General features: G+C 43.7%; 2 protein-coding genes across 2 annotated transcripts in view; both read right to left on the bottom strand.

Annotated features, from left to right (window-relative positions):
- Positions 1-363: 363 nt before the first annotated feature.
- Positions 364-5252, bottom strand: EEF1AKMT1 (EEF1A lysine methyltransferase 1). Its single transcript, XM_026035057.1, has 4 exons — positions 5086-5252; positions 4109-4191; positions 2759-3039; positions 364-1159 (listed from the first exon to the last, which is right to left on the bottom strand). Exons 1-4 carry the CDS (start codon positions 5233-5235, stop codon positions 1032-1034), a joined length of 642 nt encoding a protein of 213 aa, XP_025890842.1. The 5' UTR covers positions 5236-5252; the 3' UTR covers positions 364-1031.
- A 12186-nt stretch (positions 5253-17438) lies between these two features.
- The window catches only part of XPO4 (exportin 4), a 69717-nt gene continuing 62468 nt past the window's right edge, over positions 17439-24687 (bottom strand). The window contains exons 19-23 of the mRNA XM_026035017.1: positions 24162-24280; positions 23039-23169; positions 22154-22271; positions 20849-20941; positions 17439-18828 (exon numbers count right to left, since the gene is read on the bottom strand). Coding sequence (XP_025890802.1) covers positions 18631-18828; positions 20849-20941; positions 22154-22271; positions 23039-23169; positions 24162-24280 — 659 coding nt within the window. The 3' untranslated portion in view covers positions 17439-18630. The remainder of the gene's footprint in view (positions 18829-20848; positions 20942-22153; positions 22272-23038; positions 23170-24161; positions 24281-24687) is intronic.

Here is a 24687-nt window from a genome sequence, read left to right as displayed (position 1 = left end):
GAACTAACATGTAGAGGCCACRTTACTAGTAAAAATATCTCAGAGGCAACAGCAAGCACCACTCAGACTGAAACCACATGAGCAGTTGGAGGCACTAATGCAAGCTCTGCCTTGCCCAGTTCCTTACCTTCCTAGTTACCACTTAACTTCGTCTGTGATCTAATGTGGAGGGTCCTCAATGAAGATAAATCTCCCTTGAAAGGGGAAAACCTTATTGTGTTTTTTTTTTTACAACAAAGCATCAGTTTTACAAGAGCTCTGCAGAGGTTAACTCACCTGGTAAATAGAAAACACTCTATTTTAAAACAGAAAGCTCAGGAGGTTTCATTGCTTTACCACCCCAAAGCAGATGCACTGCAGCTCTGCAGAGGTGCAGAGCTGCTTCTGTCGCTTTCTCCGAGCGCACAGACATTCATACACGAGTTTACACAAGGACAATTAATAACAAAGTATGTTTTATCTTTCAAAAAGAAAGCATGGAGGTTCCAGAAAAGGCAGACAACGATAACCACAATTGATAAAAGATGCCAGTCTAGCAAACAGCGGGCAATTTGCAACTTCTCTGCAACTCTTGGGTACTTCCAGTGATAACTAAGGCCTTGGGAAAGGCCTCCCATGCTCCTTCAGCCACCCACTAGTGACCAAACTACCGGTTTCTATAAATTATCATCACAGTGCTGCCTGGGAGGCAAGAAGCCCTGAGAGGCTGCTTAGCCGCCAAGCAAAGCAGCTCAGCCCAACACACTTCGAGAAGTCCCTGAAGAGGCCCTGGATGGTCAAACTACCCACGAGAAATGAATTCCAGCAGAAAGGCTCCCACTCTCCAGAACCTTCAGTGTTTTGATTCCCAGTTACTTAACAGGCAAAATACAAGCTGCAGTCATTATAAATGCTCACTCGTTTAAACGAAAGGCTGGCACGTGGTGTTGATTAGAGCTGTTCCAGAAAAAAAAAATTAAACACTGAAAAATACAGAATTCTGTCATTCCAAAGGAACTTGATTGCAAACGTTAAAAATCTTCTCMCAAAGGTCAGTCTAGTCCAGAGACATAATTCACATAACATCGAAATTCATTGGCTAAGTTGCGAGAGTGTTTTGGGATAAACTTGCACATCTTCACACCGAGATGCTTTGCTGCCTGCTCCTCCATGATTGCACCTGCAGCAAAAAAAAAAAAAACAAGTATTTGGTAAGAAAATCAGTAACAGAATGTTGGGGTTTTCAGACAGCTCCTCCTAGATCTGTATATTTAGCTTAGCTTTTTAAGGAAGCAAGGCCAAAAGCAACTGCAGTTTCAGTCCCGTCTAGCAACTGAAACTTTGGGGAAATTTCAACTAAATCTGAAAGAATGATGGAGGCCCTGAAGACATTAATGTCCCCAAAGTTTAGTAAGATCAGGTAGAGGGTAAAAATCACCGCCCCTTTTAGAGAAAACACAGAAATCTGGACTAGTGTTACATGCCAAAGCAATTACATGGTAGGAGTCACAGGAAATGCAAACAGATTACATGCAAACCCTACGGTGGTATTTACAGCTGCACTCTGAGAAATCTCTTCCCYGAGCACTATTTCCAAAACTGTCATCTGAGTGTGTGTGTCCATTGCAAGAAATGTGTCCAATGTGTCCACTGTGTCCAATGTCCATCGTTGTCCACAATGTGTCCACACATTGTGTCCAATGTCCCATGTGTCCATTGCAGGAAGAAAAAAAAAAAAAAAACCTTTCTGTGAGCCACCTCATGCAGGACTGTCGTTATAACTAAGCAGGGTGACAAGCTTTTAATGTCCAGGTACTCTTCTCATTTAGTCTTGTTTGACTTCTAGATCTGTACATCGTATTTTGCTTTCAAAGATGTTTCTTGAGCCACCTTCAGATCTGTGGCAGATCACAGTGTACACAACACCAAGACCAACGCAGCCATTCAAGGTTTTCCAAATTAGCCAGTGCATCCTCAAAGAGCAAGGCCTGCAACTGCAGGTGACAGTTTTCTAGTTTCACAGCTCTCATCACTGATATTTTATCTCTATTAATGTCTAATTTTAATACCTAAGAACTGTTTAATTTAAAATAATTTTAATAAATGTAATAAATTATAATAAATTATAATCCTCATACATTAATTCACATTACAGTTTCCATGTTCACCAGAAAGCAGCAGGTGATATGAATGTATATTTTTAAAGGCTTGGTTAAAACCACCCCATTTTACTGAGCAAGGACTGTGGGAGGACCATTCTAACCTATTTGTCATTCTTTCCAATGTGATTCTAGCTCAGTTTAGGTATTGTTGAGAAAGAACCAACAGCTTAAATCTTGTACCTGCTGATTTTTATGAAAAAGGGGCATTAAAATAACATTAGCAATATATTGCATCTGTATTTGTCATAGCCTGACTTCACTCAACCACGACAATTATAGAAAACATCCATTTCGCAAAAAAAAAATATTTTTGGAAAAGTCACAGGATGATCTTTCAAGTCTTTATAAAAATTAGGAAACACATTGTGCCGTGTGAAACAGTTCTGACACTAATTTAATGATTACAATACACATTTGTTCAGGTTAAAGAAAAGTTGAACTTCACYGGAGGAAGCCCTCCCGTGAAAAGTTCACCCTCTTCAGGATAAATATCCTTCCTGGAATTAATTCTAAACTAGTAYTACTGAGCTAGTGCCAGTCTCATTTAAGAAAGCGAGTTCCATAAAAACATTCACATCACCGTTAAGCTCCTTTCCTCTCTCAGGAGACACATATACCTGTGCAAAGCAGAATCTTTCCCTTCGTTAGGTATTTGACGGTCTCTGCGGTTTTCTCGAGACACTCCTCCGAGAGATAGGGTGGATCTGCTACCACGATGTCAAAGCTGTGCGGCAGGAGGCTTGCTGGCAAGCTCAGGGGACTGTTATAATCATAGAAGACAAATTCTTGCCCATACACAGCAAACCTCCGGTCGTACTCGAGTATGCACGCGGAAACCGCCGGGCCCTGCTGCTCTTTCAGCTTCTGGTACACGCTGGGGGCACTGACACACGCAATCCTGGAAAGAGGCAGCAGCTCAGAACATCAGCAGGCAACAAGCACAGAACGACCCAGAGCAAAGACAATTCCGTAATTTCTCAGGGCAGCTTTGCGAAAATATTTTAAGCATTTTTTTTGAAAACTAAGCAAGCTGCTTCTTCATTCTAACAGATATCTTATTGCAGTTTTGAAACTCAGGCTTTACATGTATTTTTAAGAAAGCATGCTATTGCAATAGTAACAGGAGAGAGGAAAACAAAGGAAAAAAAAAAAGAAAAATTAGATTCTTTCTTCAATAAGGATTTTGAGAAGAATTRGCTTGAAAATTCTCCTAGAAGTATTTTTTCAAAAACTGTTTTCAATCTAATAAAATGGTTGAATATGTCTCTCAGTTCCACACACAGTGTTGCAGGACAGGATCCACGGGCTTGACTCACAACTGGGGCTCTCACAGGTGATCTCATTAGGTCCCTTCTCACTGCTGGGATCTAACATGTTTTAACATCCAAACACCTGGTTCACTTCTCCTTTGGGGAAGTGCAGAGGAGCATCAGGGTCATAACACCTCCAAAAACCATCTCATTACTTCAATACAACCTGGGGAACTAGTGTGTGAAGCATTTAGGCCTTTAGATATCCAGTCTCCATACTACACAAAGACCTTAAGTGCAGTTATACAGAAAMGCTTATTTCACAAAGAAATTGAAAACTTAAAATTATAAATCACTCCTTAAAAAAACATGAGAAAACCAAATTCTTCCATCTGATGTAGAGTACTGTGTTGAAYGAACAAAGGAAAGAAGTACAAGCCATATTATACACAAAACACTGAAATCAAAATCCTAAAAAAATAATAAAGGACTCACAGTAAACTTTTACATGGCAGCACCTACAACAGTCAGTGAAATTTTATATGGTGAGAGAGTCTGAACTATTAATTGCATAAATAAATAATGACAAAGCACGTACAGCACCTCTACCAACTAAGAAGTACCAAGAGAAATGAATTAAACTTACACTCTCTTTCCATGCATGGAATATTTACAGAAAGCACGTAATAAATTTACAAAATAATCATTAGAACTTACTTGCCATCTTTGCCAGCTGCTGCAATAGCTTCATTAGCCAGGCAAGATGCAGTTTCCTCACTGTACCAAAACTGGCTCAGTTGCTGAGAAAAATAATAGGCAACTATTAACAATATCAAACCCTCCAAGTCTGCTGCATGCAGTCAGGTTTTGCTAGGCCCTCTTCAAGAAAACTTCAAGTAACTTCTCAGTTAGCAAACTGTAAAGTTAGAAGGGAGATGATAGACTCTTTACTTTCCTAATCCAGAATCAGGAAAATCAAGTACTGTGTCACTGGCAAGGTTAGCTCAAACCCAAAATGCAGATTCATGGTATTTAGTATTTATGTAYTCTTACACTGAGTTACTTTAAGGGAAGAGGAAGAAAGAACTTGGAAGGCGGACACCATGGAAGGAAATAAAAGATAAAAACATCGATCGGAAGAGAAGATCAGAAACAACGTGACAATTGAAAATCTAAAACAACCCACAAACCCAGAGAGTGAATCAGTCAATCACAAGAAAGAAAAAAGAAAAAAAAAAAGGGGTCAACTATCCACAAAGATATAAAATATAGAAACCATTCAGCATGGAAGAAAAGAGAATGATCTTGTTGTTGTGTTGTGTTTGTCTCACTTTCAGAGGGAATCTTCATTACTTTTGCACGCCAGACTGGAGTTAAAGTTTCCAGAAGGAATAGATACCTCTATGGGCAGCTTTATTCTCCTTGTGTAATTTTGGCTGGTGCCTCTCCACACACACAGAACAGCAAACCATATCCAGATTTACTAATGCAAACAGCCAGATGACTAACGCAAATAATCCTACAATATTACTGTTCATGAATACTGCCAGATTTTGCTGCTCTGGAACACCCCGGGTGTTCCCTTTTCTCATTTCATGATCAACTTATCCACAAAAGAAACCTGCTAACAGTCATTCCTGCCCCTGGGTCAGCAGGGCTGACTGGGCTTCATTCCCTGAGGTTTAGACTCCTACCCAGTTCTCCTCTATGGAGCCAACAGAGTATTGACCGGATCCCTGGGAGGTCTTCACGCCCTCTCTTTGCTCTTGCTCCAAATAGAATTCCTGGAGGGCCGCCAGCGCCTGGGATGAAAGCTGGGGAATGTCATCATCATCATCATCCATTTTTCTAGATATCAAGCGAAAAAAAAAAAAAAAAAGAAACTGTGAAAGCCAGAAAGCATTCAACACCAGCCTATTCTCCTACAGTAAAAAAGCATCCATGGATGCTCAGGCTTAGTTTAATACCCGAGTAGGAAGAGCTCTTTCCACATTCAAAATCTGCATTTTTTTTTTTTTTTTTTTTTGTCAAAATAGGTAGACTGGTTTGGACGAACATCACCTCACTACAACTCTCTTACTGCAAAAGACTCCTCAGAGTGCTTGAAATGGTCTATAAAGTAAAAAAGAAGTGGACAAGAAGTTGTTTAAGAAGACATTTTTGTAAGAAAAGACACCTTGACCAAGAATTTGTGCTTTTCATAGACGAGAACTGGCCATAACTGGCACCAAGCAGACACTGTGCACACTCAGGCAAGAGCGCAGCCACTTGCACACACAGCATGAGCCGAGTTGGTGTCCCTGACCCTGGGGCTCCCTGGCAGCCAAGCAGCAGCCAAGCAGAAAGCGGGAATGTCCATGCCTGTCCCAGAGGATTGACAGTGCCACCTCATGGAACACAATGGGAACGAAAGAAATCAAACCCAAGAAAATTACTCAGGAAAAGGGGTTTCTTTCAAGAAACGCCTTCTTTTGGCACTTGATCTAAGAATTACTACACACATGAGGCCTTTAAAAGAGCTTAAGAGAGCGTAAGGGCAATCCCCAGGAGCACGGGGGCAGCGCAGCCCCGCACGCCACGCTGCGCTGTGCAGCTCACGCAGGGCACACGGGACGAGGACAGCGCGGTGAGCAAAGCCTCTGCAGCCCTTCCCTGCACGCAGCTACCTCGGCCCCTGCAGCCGCCCCATTAAACAGCATCGGGACGCATGGGAAGCTCTCCAGAGAGCACAGAGAAGGAGGCACCTSAGCATTCTCCTTCCCGAAGCACACTGCTCCAGCGGGGCTGCTCCCAGGAGCTCTCCCTGCAGGCCCAGCAGCCGTTCTCGGCAGCATCTCACCTGCTGTCGAGGTCAGGTCTCCCACAAAAACCTACAAACGTGCTTTGGTAAACGCACCAGTAGAGGAACACACTGCTGCGCTGCTGTTTTTTCACGTTCACCCTTTTACAAACCACTGAAGAGGTCACCTCACTGTAATAAAATGTCGCCTTGCTGGTGGGAGGAAGGAGAGACTGGCCAAGAAACACTCGTCCACTGAAAAGCCTCTCCGCCAGCCTCCAAGGTTGGGAGGGACAGCACCAGCCCTTGRATCTTGCACGAGCATCACAATGGGTGCACATCAACTTCAGGGAAGATTTTATTCTACAGCAACGTGAACCTCAGGACAAATTGCACAAAACTTTGAGCAAAATAGAACTCTGATGTTCCCAAGCCACGCAAACTGGCATCTGAGACACAGCTCCTCACGYAGGCCACCCGGCTGCACCCCAGGAGGGGTGTGGAGGCACCTAGGTCTCCATCAGAGGGACGGCCCAGGGAGGAGAGGGCTGCACGGGCGCCCCGCTGCCCTCAGCACAGGCTTCACTGCGCTCCCGTCGAGCCTCAGCCCTTTCACACGCGCACGGACCCCAGCCCCAGCGCCCCAAGAGCAACACGGGGGTGGCCAAAAGGCTGAACCACAGAGCCGGGCTTCTGGTGCACAGTTTGCAAGCCACAGGCAACTCCCTTGTCACCGACCTGAGCGTGACTCCATTTCAAGATTAAATCTGGACATTTTTTGTTGACATCCATAGCAAATGGTTCATTAAAAAGCTGCCTTAGGGTCRTTCAAAGGCCAAGAGAGACCAGTCTTCTAAAAGCAGCCAAAGCAGAAGCCTCAGAGTCAGAAGCAGCACGTGTGTGGGATGCCTGCCCAGTACATGTTCCCATTTTTCACTGGGGAGATATTTCTGAACCTAAAACCAATTATTTTGTGAGTTTAGTTCTTTTCAGAACACTTTTTCAGCCTCACTTAAAWTCCCATGAAGATGTTTTTCAGATCTACGGGGCCCCTAGCACGGCCTTCTAGCATATGAAGGGGCTCTTGCTGTGAACGCAGCTGCCACCTTGGCTTRGAGGGCAGCTCAACCCCTTTCCCACTCCCCCGCTGCTTGGGCTTTGACAGACACTGAACCTCAGCTCCCTTTCCCACTCTGCAGTCTCTCTTCCCTACGGAAGAGTCTTAAGCCAYCCCGTTTACTCCTTTGCAAGAGTCTTTCCACACAGCTCATCCTTGCTACCRTTTTTAGAGGTGACTGCAGCTACACATGACATTTAAGCTACAGGTGACCGCAGATTTATGCTGTGGCTTGGCGATTTTTTTTTCCTGGCACATTCATTCCTTTCCTACAGACATCTAACACTTGACATGCTTTTTAACRGCCACCAAAGAGCAACAGGATCATTTCATCTAAGTTCTCATGTGCGAGCATGAACGCTCTTACACAAATAACATACAGAATGTAACGCAAAACTTCATAGGATCTGCCAAGATCACCACATACAGATCAAACCTACACAGCAGATCCAGTGCCTGCGGCACAACAAAAGGTGAAGAAAAACAAACAAACGGACAGCGGAGCTAGAGAAGACTCGAGAAGGGCAGGGAAGTACCAGACCAGAACAGCTTCGGAAGGGGAATGAAGGCAAGAAGTAACCAAGCGACCCCTGCACCCCCACTGCAGCCCCTGGGCCACCCCCCTTTGACATCCTCCTCGGCTACGCGGGACGCTTCGCTCCACCCCACCCCGAACCGCGCGGCGCTAACGGCCGTTAACGGTCACTAACGGTCGTACCCAGCCCGTTSCCGCCTCCCCCAGACCCCATGTCCCGCCGCCCCGCGCCCCGTCACCGCACCCACCAACGGCCGGATCCCTCCGCGCGCCCTGCAGCGCTCCCGGCCAATCAGCGCGCGCCGATCAGCGCGAGTCCCGGCGGGGGCGGGACCAGGGCCTGGCCTCACTCCGCCCCCGCGGTGGAAGAAGCGGCTCCGCCATTGGCTGGAGCGCGGCGGCCGCCGTTGCCATGGCCACGGGAGGGGCTGGCAGGCGGTGTCATGGCGCGCGCATGCGCCGTGGCGGGGGGGGGGAGGGCGGTGCTGAGCGGCCCTCGGAGCTTCCCGGTTCCCCYCGGAGCTTCCCGGTTCCCCCCGGAGMCTCCCGGTTCCCGCGGTCATTGAAGTGCCCTGAGCTGGCGCTCCCGGGAGGTTCCTGGTTATTTCAGGTGCCTTCCCAGAGCTCTGTTTCCTGCAGACTGGCAGAATTCTGCAGGTGAATTCTTGTAGGCTTGCAAGGATAGTACCTGTTAGTGGTATATCCCCTGGTTGAGTTCCTGGCCGCCCCTTTCTTGTTTTGTGAAGGTACCAGGTGCTTTTCTGGCACTTACGCAAGGCTGTGGCCTGAAAACAGACAAACGAACACTTAATAACTTTAGTTTTTTAGTTATTATTCCTACCTTGTAAAATACAGTGTTGCTGTCATAATTCATAATAAACTTCTATCACTTCTAAACTTCTTTCACGGAGTCCTCGTTAAATAATAACCTGCTAGCAGCTGGCCCCAGGGACGCTGCCGAATGACCCGGCCCAGCGTCTCCCCCTGCTCGGCACCGTCAGGCGCTGCCGCCRCGAGAGCGACGGGGACCTGCTGGCACCTCCTTGCACCAAACCCCGTCGCTTCTGGCCCTTCACGGGGTACGGCTGGACTGGAAAGCCCCCTGCACCTCTATCTGTTCATGTTATCACTGCTGAGGAAAGTGAACCCCCTAAATGCCCAAATCCCGCTTTCTTTGGGTTGCCGCATGAGTTACCAACATCCGTGCGGTGCTACCGAAGGCACTRCAAAGTCTAGTTAAGAGGCACTTGTCCAATCTAAATTCATTTACCTATTTAATTGCAAGGATTTAACACACATTTGTAAAAGATTTTAGGTGGAAGATGTTACATAAGACTGAAGAACAGGAGGGTAAAGGATATGGGGCACATATATAACTTTATAAAATTCCAGTTTCCYTGAGTAGTTGTCCCTCTTGTGCCTAAGGATCCCCTTTCCTTCCTAAAAGGGTTACAGAGACCAGAGCACAGTCGTGGGTGCCTGGGAAGGGTAAGAGGGCAACATCACTTAGGTTATTATGTCATGTTCAGCAGTAATTGGCAGCAAGTTTACAACTCAAGACCAGCCTCAAATCTGAGTTACAAGATGGCCTTGGAAGAGAAAATGACCTTTAAAAAGGAAAATGGGTTGCCTTGAAACACAAATTCTTTGTGAGGGAGAGGAAAAACAAAGCACAGAGATGGAAAGTCCTTCAAAGTGCAGGAAAGGGAAATTTCTTATGAATGGTCAAGTTTTCCTGTTTTCCAATCCTTTCACTCCTTTTTTTTTTCATTTTGGTCTGCTTAGTCCTCTTGCGATAGCACAAGCCATAGCCCTGCCAAAGGGTAGGCAGTGTAAAAATGGTTACATTTTAACCATGCTAAAAAAAAAAAAAAACAAATCCAATTTTGTAATCTTTGCTTTCGCCATTACATATATCTAAAAATGTATTAATTGCTTCCTTCTCCCCCGCCAGTTCTTGAGGCAGTTTTGGGCCTGGCCAGCTGCGGATTCCCCTTGGAAGCCAGCCAGGCCCTGCAATGCTTCATGCTACAAGGATCACGTCTAGTGAATGTCAGCATAACCCTGCTTATGAAAAAAAAGATGGAAAGTAACATGAAGTATTGTATTTACAGAACCACCTGTAATATCCTGTATGAGGAAAAACTCAACGTGCTTTTTGTTTCAATAGAGAGTAAAACGCCCATCGGAGCCCGTTCAGGTCATTATGTGGGTCATGGGCATCACTGCTTCCTTGAGAATCACAGGAGGGTTGAGGTTGGAAGGGACCTCTAGAGATCACCCAATCCAACCCCCTGCTCCAGCAGGGACACCCAGAGCACGGGGCACAGGGTGGCAGCCAGGCGGCTTTGGAAGGTCTCCAGAGAAGGAGCCTCCACAGCCTCCCTGGGCAGCCTSTTCCAGGGCTCTGGCACCCTCACAGTGAAGAAGTTCCTCCTCACATGGAGATGGAACTGCCTGGATTTCAACTTGTACCCATTGCCCCTTGTCCTGTCACTGGCCACCACTGAGAAGAGCTTGGCCCCTTCCTCCCTACATTCTCCCCCCAGGTATTTGAACATACTGATCAGATTCCCTCTCAACTTTCTCTTCTCCAGGCTAAACAGGCCCAGCTCACTCAGTCTCCCACTGTATGATAGGGGCTCCGCTCCCTTAACTTGGGTTGCGCCACAGCACGGATGGTCAGGCTGCCTTTTAAAGCCCTTTGGTCACATCTCAGACTCAAATTCAGGCTCCAAATCCAGGTAGAACAGTTGCTAGGCAGTCTATGGTTGCCCAGCTCTTTCCCTAATGGAGCTGCTTAAGAAATCCCAAGGAAGAGAGATTTTATCATTCCTCCCCACTCCGTTGTCAGCCTTCATGGGGTCTTTGCAGGCAGTGCAGGGACCATAGAAAGGTCTTCGAGACTTGTGCTTGGCAAATGCTCTACTTAACTGGGGGAAACTCGTGGCATTTACATTCTGCGTGGGTTTTACAAGTCATTTTTGGGACAAAACGAGCAAAGGCAGCAGTACCCCCTGCCTTGCACGTGCAATGGCCACTGGCCATGGGACGCGCGGGCTCAACGGCGCTTTGGCCAGAGCCTTTTTGTGCCCAGTTTTGTCCCCGCCACTCCCCGAACAAAGATGTAGTCACTGCCATCACAAGGACCAGGAAGGAAAATATATAAAATATATTTAGCAAAACCAGTAAAATTAAAGTGGAACAGAAAATGCCATCAAGTAGCAAACATTATGTACAGCAGCAGATTTTGTTTTTCTAACAATGTTTCCTCTACACATCTCTGCAGTCATTTCACACGCTCTTTTTCAGGAGGAGGAAGAAAACAGAAATAGGAAAGAAAAGAAAGAAAACAGTATTTCCCCAACAGTAAATGGGATTGATCACTGCTTTTGCTCTTGAAGCTCCAATTCAGGCGACAGATACATCYGAGAACCATAAGAAGAGGCCACAATTTTCTCAGTCCCTAGAATCAAACAACACTGTCCTTGTTTTACAGATCATACTGGTATTTTAAACACAGTTACACTCGCAGGATCTGGCCGTTATCTGGCCTTCTTACAGGATGCAGGTAACACACATTTTAACTAAGATACAAAACAAGTATCTAATTCTTCCAGCTTTCCTGAGGCTGAGTTGTTTAAATACATGTGCGCTTATCAAAGTCCGAGTTACAGTACATGTTTTAACAGTAGTTTGTTAAGAAATCGTGAAAGTGCATAACAGCCTAAGAGCAGGCAAAGGTCCCTCAGCAGAACAGTCTCTCCCTAAGGTGGCAGGAGAACACGGAGCGTCCCGGAGCGCCCGTTGTGCGAGAGGAGCTCCGTGGTCTGYATGGACCCCAAGGTGTTGGGTTTTTGGGTTGGGTTTCCCCCCCGGCCAGGTAACAGCCATCACTGGAATGAGCAGAAGACCATGAACGTAATGGTCAGCTACTAAAATACAGGAAACATCCTGACAGCTTTTTAAACCGGGAAGTGCAAATGATGCTCTCAAACCAACGCTTCCAAGGGGACGTGGTGCCGATTCCCAGACCCGGCGTCAGGGTGGAAGTGATGCCCCCGGCTGTGTCACCCCAAGCGYCGAGCTAAAGCAGCTGAGACACTGGCAGCTCCATGGGAGCCCAGGGGTGACACGGGGCTCCGGCCCGGGACCCTTCTCCGGCCGGCACGAGAAACAATTCCCGGCGGGGGGAATCTCCCCGGATCCGCATGCCCATGGAGAGCGTTGGTGAGGGGCACGGGAGCCACACAGCRAGCCCCGTGGGGCAGAGCACGGAACTTGCTCTGGCTTCGTCTCTCCAGCTCCCACCTGCATAAAGATTCAAGTCATTCAATTCACGAAACTTACCCCGCTAGCATCAAATTCCATCTCCAAAGTGGCGCGCTCTTTCCTCACCAAAAGTGTTGGAAAAATTACAGCATTTACTAATCCCACTAAAATTACGCTGCTTGACAAGTTCTGTGAGGACACTTGTACTACAGGTTTCTTCCCACGGATCAGCTTGACTTTTGCCCATGGTTTTTCCTTTCTCCTCCTTCCCGCTTCCCATTCATTTGAGGTCTCCTCCTTGTTGGTCTGCCAGACAAATCCCACTTGGAGGGTTAGGATCTCCCGTCTTCTTGCTTATTAAGTGGCAAATGGTGAATAAGAAAAAACCCTAAGTCTGCAATATAAAACTGAAGCAAATGTAAGTTTCATAAAGGCAAAAATGAAWTTTTTTTTTTTGCATACATTTACACAAGCAAATGTGGATAAAGGCTTTGTCCAAATCATTCAAGTTTATTCCAGACCTCAGATTTACGGTAGAGCAAAGAGCAAAGTAATTCAATTTTCTACATGAAGGGGCCTCTTGAATACTCTGCTGTTTTTAATTTTGCCAGCTGTTTTCAGAGATTTGTTCTTAATTAAAGGTTCTGTCCTTCACCAAAATGCTCACTTAACCAAACCAGGCCAATATAAATAATTTTGCAATAATTTTACTCCTGTAACCAATAAACTCTAAGCAATACAGACAACCAGGATGTGTAGCAAGATGTTACCACCACAGCCATAGGCGTAGTTTTACTTTCAGGATTTGTGAGTTTTGTTTTGAAGATCTGAATACGTCAAGGGGGAAGAGCACAAAACAGCTGCTCTTCACCCAAATGCAATTACATTATCACACATTAAGAACTGCTGCCAGGAACTGACTTTTCCAAAGCACATACAGGAACAAACCCTATGCTGCCTATAATGTGCATGGGAACACGTTGCAAGCCTGGAGAAACCTTCAGGCATCACAATAAAGAAGTGTTTGGATTAAATCTGCACAACCAATTCAAGTCCCAGGGATTTGTGGATTTTTTTCTGGGTACACAAACATCACCTATAACAGTCACCATCAACCTTTTTTGTTTGTGTCTTTTCAGGATAGGTGGAATATGGGATCTGATTACATAGTCATTAACAGTCACTTGTGGAAACTTAAATATTTGTTTTATTTTATCCCAGTGTGAGATATTCCTGCCACACACCTATCCACATTTTCTTTCTTTCTTTTTTTTTTTTTTTTTTTGCTATTGATGGACAAACTAATGTCTTAAGTGCTGATGTAAATCTCAAGTTACCCAATTAATTTCAGCTGCATTACTGCTAATTTATGTTAGCATGTTTAGCTTGAGGTTTCATAATGGTCAGAGTTTTGTTTCTACTATAAGGAGGAAGCCACAACCAATGCTATTTCAGGGATTCACCAGATGAGAATTTAGTACTAAACAAGAATACACACACATCACACATGGCCAAAACAAAATAATAAAGTCTTTAGTGAAAAATAATTTTACCCGCCTCCTGCTTATTGATTTTAGAAATACAGAAAATGTTGATTGCAAAGTTGAAAATTCAGTTGTGATACGGCTCAATTATACAGCMATTTCCCAAGTTTTATTGCAACAAATTGAAATATTTCTATGTAACTCCGTATCTCCAACTGTACAAGTAAAACAATACTTGAAATAAAATAGCGCTTTAATCCCTGCCTTTTTATTGTTCATAACCTCAAAATACTACTGAATTACACATTTAAAATATTTACATACTCGGCAACAGTACCAGCATCTATTGCCTTAAAACTGCAAGCTGGAGGTTCCTTAGTTTGTACAAAGGGATGAATAAAAGTGGATTTTATTTTTCCTCATTATAAAATCTAGTCTAATTCAATGGGGGAAGTGTGGAGGAAGGCTAGTGGAAGGTATTTGATTTCAAATACCAACCTGCAAGGGACGGGAAAGGGATCTCAATGGTAGCATCTTGGAAGGGCCRTGTCCATCTCCCACGAGACGGGTGAGGGCGGCACGGCCCGTGGGACTGGGAACGGGAGAAGCAGCGACGCAGACGCCCCTTTTCCAGGAGAATCCCAGGGGCATCCTGGTTCTCCACGGCTGGGGTGCCAGTACCTAGCACTGAAGGAAAGGGTTTGCTTGGGAGCAGAACGGCTCGGGAGMAAATCCTGCCTCACGACCCGCTCCCCGGCTAGTGCTGTGAAGCGCTCACCTCATCTAGAGCCAAGAGGGTCTCCACCTTCCCCTGAATTAAGGGGATTAAGGCGAGGGCAGCCTGAGGGGGACCCCAGCCCTGGAGCCCTGTGCAGAGGCCACCGCGTGGGCCCCAAAACCCCTTTCCAAAGTGGCTGCAACTGGAGCCGGGTTCTGCCGCCTCGGCCGCCCCGGTGCCTGCGAGACGCTCCTCTCTGCGGGGCAGGAAAGCTTACACCTCACGAGAGCTAAAAGTAAAATATTTAATATTTACAGAACATTTCGGATCCTCAAATGCATTTATAGGCATGAACTAATCCTCACAACAGCCCTGTGAGGTAGGTAGGTATTGTCGCTATATATTTTTTTTAATTATTTTTTATTTTTGTAACAAAGACAGGTTCAGTGACTTGCCAATGGCCACAGTGGACCCAGTGGAAAATCTGATACAAAATTAGAGGAGACTGGCTCCTACTCCTGCACTTATATTCATAAGCTACGTCCATAAAAACCACCCCTTAGGTAATTATGTATCTGAAACTGTAAGGAAGGYGTTTTATAAAAGAAATGTGACATTTGCTTTTCTCAATGGTTTCACAGATCACTGAGATCAGAATTTGCATCACCTCTCTGAGCATTAGATTATAAACGGACAATTGATTTTTCTGTGCAAGCTTACTTTCTACAACTACATGGCTTAAATTAAAAAAAAAGGGACTTTATCCAGGGGCTTCAGTTAAGTGCTATGCACTAAAAAGGAGATGACCCAGATTCAAATCCCTCTCTTTCAACTCGTAGGATTTGGACGTGCCGAGAAAACAGGTTTCTCATTCCTGAGGAAAACAGCGAGCCCTTGATCACCTTCAAACACCAACGCTGGGGCAATACGGAGCAGCAGATCCTGGTGGCATCGGTGAGAGGATTAAGGCATAACGTGTGTGGAAGTGGACGTCTAGAGCAGCCCGGTGCTGCCTGCACTCCCTGCAGGCCTGAGTTGCATGATCCAGCCAACAGCCAGGCTTGCCAGGGTCCAAATAAAGAGGCTGCAAAAATCACCAGGCTGCACCTGAAATAGCTCCTACCAGAGGGCAAGGGCTGCAGAAAGGGGAAACAAACTACTCCATTTCTTGCATGAAAATAYTGGGGCAGTAATCTGTTTCAGCAAGGAATTTGTGCCTAGACAAATGTATTTATTACAACTACATCGTGCAGCATTTGTAATTCTGAGTGGCATGTGTTTTTTGGAAAAAAACACATGCATTTTTAAAACCATTATTCACTTTGCATGATGAATGGGAAATCAATGCAGTGATGCTACCAAATTTCAAGAGATATTTGGAGCCAACTCCAAGTCCACTGAAAAGGGATCTTTTCTATGGACCTGAATGAGCTTCCCATCCAGATCTACAGCAGCTGGATGTGCAGAAGGTCACCAAAGGATGGAGGGTGAGGGAGGGTATTCAAGCCACAGTTTACATATAGGAGCAGTCACCTACCCAGGTGAAGTACGAATCAAGGAAACTTATTCCCTCAACCTTTTGTAACAAATTTCATAGATGTCACTAAATAGAAACATCTTTTCATTTACTCTAGGAGAAACATAAAAAAAAGTATGGAAAGATCAAAGTTGAACACACAAAAATGGAAGAAAAAATAACCAGATAGGAAGAATGATGTCTAGAATAACATTACACAATAAAATTATTTTTAAAAGACCCTTACTTGGGCAGCTTCCCTTTAATATATAACATCGATTTTAAATAAAGGGCAAAACAAAAGTTTTAAGCAATCATCAAAACTACTCTCTGAAAGCAATAGTTCATCCTTAATTTAGCAGGTCTTGATACAAAACATTGTGTGTCAGTGCTCATGACAATACGCTGGGCCTGATTAGAGCAGTGGGTTTGCACACTACTTTATTCCGAGCATTAACTAAATTCATACTCCCATTCATCAGTTACAATATTCAAGAGGATCTCCTAATTTTAAGTTCATAAATATTTTTAAATACTGAGCAAGCTTCAGGAAATGATGACTGGGAACATCGCTTTTTCAGTCAGATACAAAGAGGTTGAGGGGATTTGCCATTATCTTTTTGGAGACTTGGGCCACATTTGACACTCTGGTACCCCACAACAGACTAACAGGTCCTACTGCTGCTTCTGTTCCTAGGCTTTAATGCTCCGCCTCTGGGAGAGGAAAATGACAAATGAAAATCAAGTTTCAGAACTGCTGCTCTACGGAATGAACAAATTCAGTGTCTAGAAGCAGCTCTAAAAACAAGGCAAAAAAAAACAAGCAAGAAAAGATAATAATGAAAAAATCTGGTGTTGGAACAGCTCAGAAACAGAAGGACCCACTAGGACCATTATCAGCAGTGCAAATGCACAGAAAACTTTTAAAGAAAATGATTATTTTTTTTTTTCCTTCAGAAAAAAAATATGAGGGCAATATCCCTGTTCTAAAACACTACGTAAATTGTCTCAGGAATAGAACACTGGTGGGAAGATATAATATCTAATATATCTTTTATGGTATAAACACATTTTATGGTTGCTTTTTATTGGGCAACTCTGCCCTCACCCAGTTCTCTCATAAACACACAGTTCCCACATAAATTAAGGGAGAAAAGTACACTGACAAGATGGCTTTTTTGGCCTTGCAGATCCATGCTCGAGACAGGTAGGGATTTCACTAAAACAGAAATGTTAAAAGCCCTAGGTTGCTTATAGCACAATAGTACAGATTTACCTCTTTTTAATCCTGGCTATTGTGGCTAATCTTGAGATGAACCGCTGGAGGATGGCACAGACGCAAACACGATGCAAACACGATGCTGTAACACAGCCACGTAAAGGCGTACACACGGTACATTGATATAAAGGTCACAAACAAACAAACCAACCCAAAACGGAGGGAAACATTCAAGAGCATCATCCAGCAGAGGTCTGAGGCCCAAGGGACACCTTCTCCTGCCTCCCGGTGGTTCCACGAAGGAAGGGCTGTCGCTGGACGGGCAGCCTTGGCGTTGCCCTCCGTTCCAGGCGTGCCCAGCCACGCTCCCACGTTGGTCCACGGCACTCAGGGCACTGCAGCTCTGCTCTGGTAATAGCTAAAGTGCTGATATAAAAATCTGAGCAAGAGCAGAGCAGCAGGGAGGGCTCTACAGAAGCAGAGCTGCTTTCAGGAAAGGAAAAAGAAAAAATAATCCCTCTCAACAGTGCAGATCTTGATCTTTCTCCACTCAAATCAGCTAAGTATGACCTTTGGGTAAAAGAGATTCAAGCCTCTGTTCTAACATAATTATTTTACCTAATGCCCCAACTTAAAAAGCTTGTAAGTCAATAATTTACACCTTTTGAGTTGTTATTGCTTTAGCAAACAGTTCAGTGTAGAAATACATTGCAGTCGTGTGCAACCTGACGAGGAATCTAAACAGATACTGAAAGTAAAACTACACCTGAACCTTGCAGAGACATTCATTCCACAAGGACACATGGCAACAGGAAGGGCTGCAACAGGTACCCAGCAGCTTAATGCCAACATCCTAACCCAACTCTGAAGACTCAAATCTTGCCTTAGATTTCTCATCTAAAGTACATGAACATTTTTTTTTTCCTTTAAATTAAGGCAAGGAAATGGCTACAGTTCCTAAAGTTCATTTCAGGGGAACAAAAATATACACCTTTTTTTCTTCTGAACTTTAGGCAGCAGAACATAAGGTAAAAACCTGCATTACGTTGAACATGCAACTTCAGGTTGATGTAGAAAAACAAAACTAAACACAAGTAAAATACCATTTGGTGTTTTCTTTTTCCATTGGAACACAAACTCAAACTTCAGAGAGGGGAAAAAAATAAAGCTTAAAATCAGCTAAACTATTCAGAGCTTTGTATGTGTCTGCATCACACTCTAACATGGTTTTGGGTAGAAAACAAAAAATCTGTATGTTTATCCAGCTACTCATTTTAAACCAGTGAAGGGGAAAAGGCACCAAATTTATTTTCCATTGTGCCCATATCTGTTTGCAAGTATATGGAAAGAATTCAAAATCAGATTTTCTGTCCATTCTTTTCACACACAAGTATGACAGATTGCAGCTAACACATAATAGCAGAAGCTGATTCAAAGTTGACCTCTCCTATTCCACTGTGTTACGTTCAAACTTCCAGGCTCTCTAAAATCTGAGATGGCTGCAAAGAACCCAGAGGCAGATACAAGATTTAGTCAGCATTCAGCATTTCTCAGTGCATTTTGCAGAAAGGGTCTAAAGTAGGCATAGAGTTTTGTTGTTTATTTCACACAGAGAAGTCCACCAACATTTGCCATAAATTCTTCTAAACTCTTTAAGAAGGCCATCTTCTGCTTACGGTCCAGTGTGGGAGGAGTGCTGCTTGCAGTAAGCTTGTTGAAGGCATCTGCTAATCGCTGGTAAATTACTGGATCTTGCTGAGTTGATAGCAAAGTTTCAACTAGCTCTGAATATTCAGCCTGTTGAATAAACAACAGTCTTATTAACTTCAGACAGCAAAGGGCATGCAAATTCCCTTGCCGGGACACCATCGGGAAGCGAGGCCACGCCAGAGAACCAGGAATGCTTCTCCACCTGCAATCCTGTCACCCACAAGGGCCTTTCCCTCTTCCAAACCTGAGAGAGCCTTTCAAGGAGGGGAGTTTCTCTGGGAACCATGGGCAGCCTGCAGAGCTGGGCGCCACGCTCTGTAATGCAGGGTGAGGAGAAGGCTCTTGGCACTGCTTTCAGGTGCCTTCCTGCTCTCCCCTAGCACAGGCTCAGTTCTATAAACTGCATTTCTTCCTTCCTCTGAAAAGGCAGCTCTAATAACTGGAGATTTTCTATGTGCTGGGCACTGGGCCTGGCTAAACAGGGCATCCACCAGTGCAAGCAGGGCAGGTAGAAGCAGGGCAAGATGCACGGGAGAAATACGAACAGCACCCAAGCGTGCAGGAAGGACCATCAACAAGCAAAGTTCAACTAAACTTGAAATGGGCAAGGGACATCAAGTAGAGATTCTGCCAGTACATCAATAGTAAAAGAATAAAAAAAGGCAAGTGTTGCTGCATAAGGCAGGTGACAGCACACAAATATGGCTGAAACACTTGATGCTTTCGAGTCTCTTTGCTTTGGTCTTTGCCAACAGGTCTTCCCCTCTTGTGACTAAAGGGAATTCAAGGGGGAGAGGAACTATGAGTAGGGAAGAAGATGGACTTAGGAACCGAGAATTCCTCTTGAGAAATTTCAACCCATACAAAATGCTGGGACTTGATGGAATTTATGCAAAGGCACAGAAAAAGCTGGTTGATGTCAATGCAAGGCTGCTTCCCAACATCTCTGCAAGATTGTGGAGAATGAGGAAAGTTCCCAGCTCTGAGCAAAAGCAAATGCTGTTCCCATTCTCCAACAGGAATGGACAACTTGGGTAACTGTGGGCTGCTCAGCATTGCTAGTCCCTGATGAGTTAAGAAGATCGATCTCCTATAAGCCACTAGTAGGTACATTGAGGATGTGATTTGGAACAGTCAACGTGGACTTAACAGGGATAAGCAACCACATGTAACCAACTTGTCTTCTGTGATAAAACGACTATATCTGTGGAGGAGGAGGACAGTGGTGGGAATCACCCTCCTTGATCCTTGTAAGGTTTTGAAGTCACCTATGGCATCTTTGTAACCAAGCTGGGATGTTACAGTTTAGGTGAGTGGTCTATTACATGGGTGAAAAACTGATTCAATCATCAGGAACAAACAGCTGTGGTTAATGACTCATTTTCTACTTGGGACCTGGTTACAAGAGGAGCTTGGGGGGGGGGCGGGTCTCATGAGACCTGTCCTGTTCATTATTTTATCAGTGACCTGAAGGATGAGAGGAAATGCACTCCCCTCCTGTGTATGAAGGCCCATCATGGGGGGGCGTGTAGGGACAGAGCTGATGCATTTAAGGAGCAGGACTGATGCCTTCAGAGATCTAGACAGTCTGGAGCAATGGGCTGACAGGAACCTCATGAAATTGAAAAAGGACAAATGCAAAGTCTTGCCACTGGAAGAAACTAGTGCCCTACAACAATAAAGACTGGGAACTGACCAAAGAACCAGCCAGTAAATCGAAGAAAGGGATTATTTCTCGTTACATGGCACTCCTTATATTGCAGATGTGATACTCTGTCCAGTTTTGGGCTCCCTAACACATGAAAGATTCTGATGAACTTCAACAAGTCCAGCCACCAAAATGGTCAGAAGCACATAACTTACAAGGATAATTAAGCATTTGACAGCTCAGAAAGGCTCTGGGATATCCATCTTGCAGGTTTTCAAAACCAGGCTGGAAAAAAGTCATGAGCAACACRATCTAGATTCAGTGTTAACCCTACTTTGAGCAAGAGGTTGGACCACAGATCTCCTGAGCTCTGTTCCAACAGCAGTGATTCCGTGATTCCAGGCAGATGTACATTCATCCCTTAACAAACAATGGTTTCCAAGTGCCTAAATGCCATACCTGATGCAAACACACTAATGTGTAGAATGCTTCACCTGCTGCAGTTGTCATTTCTGTATTGTGCTTCTGAAGTACCAGCATATCAAAGACCATCTGAAATCACAAAACATGCGCAGTTACAGAAGAATTCTAAGGCAGGCAAACTCTTCTGCTTTAGTAACAGCTGTTGAACTTCATCTTCACTTATGATAATAATGAAGAACTTGTGTTTACAAATATCCTTTTTTTTTATTATTTTGAATTTTAGGTAATTAAAAATTTAGTAATTAGAAAATAGGTTATTTTAGAAGCTGAGTTTTGGCTTAAAGTCACAAATTCACACCTCAAAGTACTGAGAGCTGCTATTGATTGACGTGTTTTCAGAAGGAAACAGCATCTCTTGCATTTTTCCCCAAAAGCTGCTGCTAACTCAGAAAAAAAAAATCTTCCGGAATAAAAATAAGTTACAGAAATTCCCACRGCTCACATAAAGCCAGATAGGAAATAGATTAATACAACTAATCATTAAAATTTAGGGAAAGGCCAAAAAGCTATGTAAACTTAGAAGAAATACAAAAATGAGTAAAATTATTTGAAGGTGTTTCTCATTCRCTCAGTTTAGCTGATGTAAGCTCTTTATGAGCAGTCCCCCCAGCAGTCTGGATGTCAGTTRGGCAAGAAAAGACTACGCCTTAAGTGACACTGAAATCTTTACTGAAGTAGGAGAAAATGTCCTGATTCAGTTCAGCAGCAAAGAAGTTGTCCAATTAGCTTAATCCTGATTAGCATGAACCTGGCTGTTCCCTCCAGAATTCAATGAGGTAGAATGTATGATCCCCAAAAGAAAGTACCTAATATGACACTAGATGAAGAGCATAATTTATCAGACAAGTGGAATAAATAAGAGCATTTTCTTCTTTTATTCTAATATCCAWCTATGCTTTCTCCTACCTAGATTTCAGTTCACACAGTTTCACATGAAAGATTTCACATCTTTCATAGTAAATTTAACTGCTAAAATTGTTCATYACCTTCACTCTAGAACTCAAGTACAGAACACAGAAAAACACACTGCACTCCGAGAAGCAGAATCTTTTGTTGATTGGAGACAAGTTACTTCTTCCCTCTGCCCTTCTATTCCCCTTTGTACTCCAGGCCATGTCCTCCTCCTCCCTACCAATTCCTGCCAGTTCTTCAAGTGAGGGTCTATTTCTCAGTCCTTTTGCACGGCATCAGTTAACCTTGTAAAATGCAACCACCGTTTGGCTTCTTAACATTACCTATGAGCAAAAAATCCCCCAAAGTAACATGAAACAGATACCTTACCTTCAGAAAGTGCCTTGTTGCTAGAAAGAGGGTCGAGTCTGTTTCTTGTGCTTTYGCGCACTGCTCTGCTAAGGGTGTCACAGCCTCCAGGCAGAGCTGGCAAACCTCAGAACTCATTCTGAGAACATGTGTTAAAGAATCAAAGTCACACTGCAGGCTTGGAGTAAAACATCTCCGTGCCGTCATTCAGAAACGTCTCAAATTCTTATATGCTCCAAGATTTCTTTTCACTACAGCACTGTTAATAATATATGGCAATAATAAAGCAGCCTGTTGCAACTTCATTGCCTTCTTTTATTAGCTAGGCACTCTAAGGTAATATAACCCTCTCTGACATAACATTTTCAGAAAGAAGCCCTTATGGTCAAGCTCATCTGTTTCTGGCACGTGCCGCAGATTAGTGAAAATGGGGCTCCCGTTATAAGAGGGAGAAGCCATTGGCAACGTGACAGGAAATGCTCTGGAGCCAGCCCAATGGAACAGCAGCAGTGTTTTGCATTACCAGCTGGGAAACTAATTCAGGAATGGCTTTGGGATACCAGCTGAAGGCTGATGAAGTTACACACTCTGAAGGGAAGTAATGGAGGAGGCTGGAGGGGCTGCCAGAAAAGACTTACGCGCTGAACCGCTTAAATGCTGCGTTCGAGCAACACGAGTCAGAGGAAATGCAGCTAATACTGGATTGCAGAAGATGCTGCAGGGAAAYTTTCAATCATCAATGGAAAACAGAGAGCAAAAGCTGATGACAGACACACAATTATTTATATACACACACAAAAAATATACAGAAAATGAAAATAGGCAAAAGAAGAGATCAGAATTATACTGTGTTTTGTGAAATAACAAATGAAACATTTAGGCAGTCCCAAGCTCTACAAAGGATACGATGACATCCCTAACTCCAGTGAGTACATTAGGCTCTTAAAGAGGTCCTCTGGAAGCTGTGGAATTTTCTCAGGGAATATCTCACAGATGAAAGTGATTAGTTTGTAATATTGATTACACAGGGATGGAAACTGTTGGAAAAAAAAAATTAGAATTAATAGCTCTATCCAGACATTATCTCCAGCTGCACAAAGAGACAGGCCTGACGCTTTCTCCTGAAAAAGACAAGACTTATGGTAGGCAGCTTCAGAGTCATCAGTGGCTATAACTGTGTTAGCAAATAACGTGGTGCAATAGCTGCAGATTTGCAAAGCAGAAAGGCTGGTGGTGCCTCTGAACACATTTGTAGAGTTTTACTTGAGAGATGAACAAGTCCTGTGCTGTGCAGCGAAAGCCTGCAGCACATGAGGGGTGCTCCTAGAACACATCTTTTGACTTGGTTTTAGTTCAAATCTYAGCAAGTTTAGCTCAAATGTTAGCAAGTGCTAACAGATGAGAACCAAAGAGGGGACAACCAAGATGCACCCAAAAGGGGGTCCAGAAACACAAAATACTGTCGTGTGGTTGTTTCATTTGTTACTGTTCTACTGACCAACTGCACATGTTGATGACATGAAAGCCTACAGTATTGCAAAAAATAATCCAAGATTTCCTGTTTTCCTACTGAAAAGGCATTGCTATGTAGCACTCAGTAGCTACAAAGTGGAACTAATAACTCACAGAACATGAAAAAATTTTTGGTCACCTTATCAAAATGAAGCAGTAGGTCAACAGCTCCCAAACTTTTTTGATTAACGATCACTGTTAATGCTCTCTATCAAATTTTTGAAGCTATGAGAAAAAGGATTCCAGTGCCCATATTTCAGTTTTGGCTAACTGTTAATCTACCCATACTCACTTACAGAGGGACCAAGCTTTATCTTGTTTAGGCCCTTCTTGTACACATTTGGCATGCATTTGCATGTATACATTCTTTTGTTTTCAAGCTGTATCTAGAACTTGGGAACAATCATTTGTATTTAAAATAAATGGTAGAAAAAGCTATTCAATTTATGGAAGGGGAATGCAATACAGAACCTATTTTTAGGAGGCTATTTCTATAACACTTTTTTTGTTCTCTTACCTTCAACAGATCTTGGGACATTAGAGGCAGAACTAGATTAACACCATATAAGACAACATCTGCTGCTGATACAGATCTATTTGTGGCTTGCCCAGGCTCATGTCCTCTGAATACTTCATCTGTAGAATAGATGAAACTTTTTAATATATATAAAAAGAGCAGCAAACATATTGAAGGAAGAGTCACATTTTCTTTAATGAAGATTTTTTTAATAGGATTATTCTCCTCTTTCCAATTGACCAAAAATATGAGGCACTGTATTAAAATAGGAACTTACTGAATAGAAACTGCCACATCACTCTATTTTTACATTTATTTCATAATAACATAAACACTTCAGGGACTTTCAAGAGTTACCTCCCGCTACGGAAATCTGTATTTATTTCTAAGGATGCTTCATGCATGTGTACCTGAGTGAACAAATTATTATTGCCTTTTGACACCAAATGGGTGCCACAGCTGCACCACAGTTTAAAATATGAGGAAAAGCAAAAAAAAAAAAAAAAAACAACCAGTCTCCTTATAA

The sequence above is a fragment of the Nothoprocta perdicaria genome, unplaced genomic scaffold, assembly GCF_003342845.1.
Source record: "Nothoprocta perdicaria isolate Ctin4 unplaced genomic scaffold, notPer1 scaffold_155, whole genome shotgun sequence".
Lineage (NCBI taxonomy): Eukaryota > Metazoa > Chordata > Aves > Tinamiformes > Tinamidae > Nothoprocta > Nothoprocta perdicaria.
This window is presented reverse-complemented; position numbering and strand designations above follow the sequence as displayed.

What these genes read in the sequence shown, in the direction of transcription:
- EEF1AKMT1 (XM_026035057.1), bottom strand. Translation starts at nt 5,235, where the DNA reads ATGGATGATGATGATGATGACATTCCCCAGCTTTCATCCCAGGCGCTG. An exon ending in GCTCCATAGAGGAGAACTGG is followed by an intron (nt 4,192 to 5,085) that starts GTAGGAGTCTAA and finishes TATTTTTCTCAG; the next exon opens with CAACTGAGCCAGTTTTGGTA. An exon ending in GCAGCTGGCAAAGATGGCAA is followed by an intron (nt 3,040 to 4,108) that starts GTAAGTTCTAAT and finishes GCCTCTTTCCAG; the next exon opens with GATTGCGTGTGTCAGTGCCC.